General features: G+C 31.1%; 1 protein-coding gene across 1 annotated transcript; it reads right to left on the bottom strand.

The window, feature by feature from the left end:
- Positions 1-2,303: 2,303 nt before the first annotated feature.
- LOC139425052 (general transcription factor II-I repeat domain-containing protein 2A-like) lies at positions 2,304-2,912 on the bottom strand. Its single transcript, XM_071178051.1, has one exon. It carries the CDS (start codon positions 2,910-2,912, stop codon positions 2,304-2,306), a length of 609 nt encoding a protein of 202 aa, XP_071034152.1.
- Between the last annotated feature and the right edge of the window lie 1,411 nt (positions 2,913-4,323).

Genomic DNA, 4,323 nt, shown 5'->3' with positions numbered 1-4,323 from the left:
TAAAAAAGTACGATACCGAAATTTTTGAAAGAAAAGGCATTTATTGATTTTCATTAAAACTTACAACATAACAACAGATTGAGACAAGTTTACTTAACAAAATTTTATCAAATACAAAAAATTATGTTTATCTAAGAGATATATTCATATAGATGGTATACTGGCTAACCCTGGGAGGTTTTCGTGCTTTTCCCTTCCATATAATGATACTGCGGGTTAGTTTTCTTATATTTTAATTAACTATAACTACACTAATTAAAGTTTGCAGTGCAGAAATTTCTATTCTCCATGAATGGCAAAAGAGGGTCAGGGAAGAGAAATTAAAATAACACATTACATACTTCTTTCTATCAATATAAAAAAGCGAAAAATTGTGAATAAAAATTACATTACGCACTTTTAATATGAATTCGAAAAATTTCTCGTTATTAAATACATAAGGTATTGCATAATTACTACTCTTAATATATATTTTTAGAATATTGCGAAAAATAGTTTTAAAAAGTTCATTAATTAGGAATTGCATATTAATGTTAAAGCAATAAAAAAAGACTAATAGTTTCAAAATCTAGTGAATCAACTAAGGAATCAGGTCTGAAAACATCAAAACCAGTTTGATTGTCTGAAGTAACAAAGAGAAGCTTAACTCTAAGTATTACAACTTATTTTCATTTTTTAATTTATCGTGAAGAAATTTCGTGGTGTTTATAATAATCACATTTCTCATTCTTTCTATTTCATCTGGCAATCAAACAATATTTTCAGTGTTGCGTTCCCAAGCAGCGATTAATTATATTTTGATTCCGTTTGTATTTTTCTCTCGTGAATATTAATGATGTCCACTAATGTTCTTTTACTTCCTTTTTTTAAAGAATTATGCAATACATGCGTATATTTTCATATTTTTCTTCATTTACTGTTTTAAATAAAAATTTCATAATACTTTAGCGTTCCTGCGTATTTACATTAAAGCCCTAAAAACAGGGATAAGTGCTTGTTCATGTTTGGATGATGTGTGGTCTTGTGTACTAGCTATTTTTTCCCCTTACCCTGGAAAAACAAACTGTCCCAGCTATTGGAGTAATTAAAACTATTTATGGAATGGAAAAATTGCAACCTTTTAAATTTTTTTAATGTAAATGTTTTTTTAAACCTACAAATGAGTGTACGATATATTTTTAAAAAAAAAAGGAAAACTGCAGTTTCGTGATTGATGCTTTATAGTATATTGGAAGATCTTTACGTCATTGTATCGATTTTAATTAATCTCACTTTATTCAGAAGCTAAATTTTTTTAATTCTGAAATAGCTTTAAAAAACAAGGAAAAGGGTTAAAAAAAAAAACAGGAATAATGTATTTAAAAAATAAATTCCACTCTCAAAATTAATAAAAATAAGAAAATTATAACTACTAAATAAATAAAATGTATATAAAATGAACGAATTATCAGCGAATATAATTTTCATAATAAATTACAAGCTTATAAATAAAAAGTAAGCTATCGGTTTTTAAAACGCCCTCATACCAGTTCTTCAAAAGGACAGAGAAAGAAAAAGATTTTCAAAAAGAGTTGAACAGGAAGAAAGCAAGACCACCTACGGAGAAGATTAGACTCTTGGAGAATGAACTTGGGGGTGGAAGTTGCCTTCCTCCCTTACTCAAAGGTAGAAAGTGACTTGAGTTTCAAAGGCAATATTACAAAAAGTAATAAAGATAAAAAAAAAATTTTTACCTACATTTTCGTGGATAGGAAAGATTGAAAAAATTATTAGTATTTTTTTTTAATTGATCACTCCGATTCTTAAACAAGAAAATTCGATTCAAAGTATGACAAGCCCGCCATAGACTTTACATGTTAAAGGCAGAATTGAGGAGTCTGCTTGATTCAACACTTTTCTCCCGGTAACCACGATAGCTCTTTGTTCGCCAAGCATTTGAGTGACAATCAAATTTTTACCCTGTAACTTTACATTCAGATCAGTCAAGTGTTTATTCATATCTACCAAAAAGGCATAATCAATCCACCAGTCATTGTAATAATCAATTGGGTTGCCTTTTTCTAACATAAAAGCTTGAATAGGGTCACGTAATGCAAAAAATCTTTCTAAAATTACTCCTCGACTGAGCCAACCAACTTCGGTGAAATAAGGGACATCAGAAAAATTTTCGTCCAAATCTTGTAAAAACTGCCTGAACTGTCGGTGATTTAGTCCTCTGCTCCTTCTAAAATTTACTATTTCAATTATTTGTTGCATGACGTGGTCTATTTTTAAATGTTTGGATGCCAATGATTCCTGATGAATTATACAGTGAAATCCCACATTTTCTGTTTTAATTTAGTTACAACGCCCGAATGTTTGCCAGCCATGGCAGGAGCGCCATCCGTAGTTGTGCTGCTAAATATATTCCAGTCGAGTTCATATTCTGCTATCAAATGCTCAATTGCAGAATAAATATCATTTGCTGTTGTAGTACCTGTCAATGGAACACACTTTAATAGTTCTTTAGTTATTTCAAAGTTACTGTTAATACGTATAAAAACAGCAAGTTGAGCTGTATCGACAGTCTCAGTGCTCTCGTCAACAGCCAGTGAAAAGTTTGTAAATTCCTTAATTTTCTCCTTCAGTTGAAGAACCAAATTTTGAGATAAATCATTTATTCTTGAAGCAACAGTGTTTCTTGACAGCGAAATATTTTGAATTATTAACTTTTGAAATGGAAATGAAACATCGGCAACTTTCAGCATACAGTCTTTAATAAAATCACCATCAGTGAAAGGTTTTGATCTCTTCGCGATTTCTAATGCAATAATAAAACTTGATTTCAGAGCATCTTCGCTCTCAGTATTAGCTTTAGTAAACATCGATTGTTGACCTTGAAATTTAGATTTTAAAGATGACAATGTGTCCATTCTTATTTTTTCAGTGTAACAATCGAATTTTGATTTATGGTTCGTATCATAGTGTCTCCTCAAGTTAAACTCATTACAAACAGCAAATGATTGATTGCAAATCAAGCACAGTGGTTTATCTTTCCATTTTATGAAAAAATATGCAATTTCCCATTTAGACTGATAAACTCTGCACTCACTATCAACTTTATGTTATTGGGCCATTATGTCAAAATCGTAACAATTATGGAACTCGACACAACAGTTATGGATATCGCACGCGCACGATGCAATCAAATGCACAATACCTTCACAATCACTACTTCGCAATACATCCTTCTCCGACCGTGTCGCTTCGATTCGACTCAACTGACTCGCGTCGCTCCGACGCACTCCTTTCATATCGATAAGGAAGGTTCTAGTCTAGACTCGAAGCGTGTGGAAGATTCCGCTTGTTGCTAAGAAATGGCGTTACTGTCTATCTCTCTCGCTTGTCTAGGCACGCGCTGCCCCTGAAATTACTTATAAATGTTTTAAAACTTCCGTTGCGGAATCGAGTAAAGTCTAAAAGCTCTAAAACACATGATTCTTCTTTCTGTAACACATTGCGATCGCTGGCCGTATTTTTGACATTACTGTTTTACAAGCATATTCTGAACTAATTACAGTACTTATTATTTATAGTAAGACAATACATTTTAACAGAGAAATCAACTATACGCGCGAACTACTCATAGGCAATAATGATCGCAATTCATAATATTTACTTACTTTATTAGATATATGATCATTAAATTAATTCTTAAAAGTTTTGATTAAGAGGTTAAGTACACTGAATGTTTCTACAACATCATCCTCTCCAACACATCGTGCTTTATATTACTTTTCTAGCAGATTTTTAATTAAGGGAAAAACACTACCTAACGATGCTTCTTTAATATTTCATGCAGCTATCATCGATATTTAAAAAGCTTATTCAAAATTACTAAATTATAAAGACCTTAAATAGTTGAAACGATTGATAAGCAGCCGACCACTAACAGTATGGCGTAAACAATATGATGTAAACAATCGTGAAGAAGTTATCATTCAACAGTTGATAAAGTTATTCGAGATGTAGAGTTTGCGAACAAAATTTGCTCCCGCTAATATTATCTAGCGTTTTCTGGCATAAAATTGCACTTTCTAAAAATGATATTTTAAGTAATATTTAATTTATTGTTTTCTTTCATAAATAAATGTTTATTTATTAATAATGCGGGATAGCCTTTCACGAAGAAGTGAGGCAGGATCAAAAGTAATGAAATAGATGATAATTTTAAAAGTTCAAATGTTAGATTGAATACTACTTAATGTTATATAATATTAGCTCTAATATTAGAAGATAGGATTCAGAATTCTAACGTTTTCTAGCACGGCAGTATTATATTGC

The sequence above is a fragment of the Parasteatoda tepidariorum genome, chromosome 2, assembly GCF_043381705.1.
Source record: "Parasteatoda tepidariorum isolate YZ-2023 chromosome 2, CAS_Ptep_4.0, whole genome shotgun sequence".
Lineage (NCBI taxonomy): Eukaryota > Metazoa > Arthropoda > Arachnida > Araneae > Theridiidae > Parasteatoda > Parasteatoda tepidariorum.
Note: the sequence above shows the minus strand (reverse complement) of the source record. Positions and strands in the feature narration are given on the sequence as shown.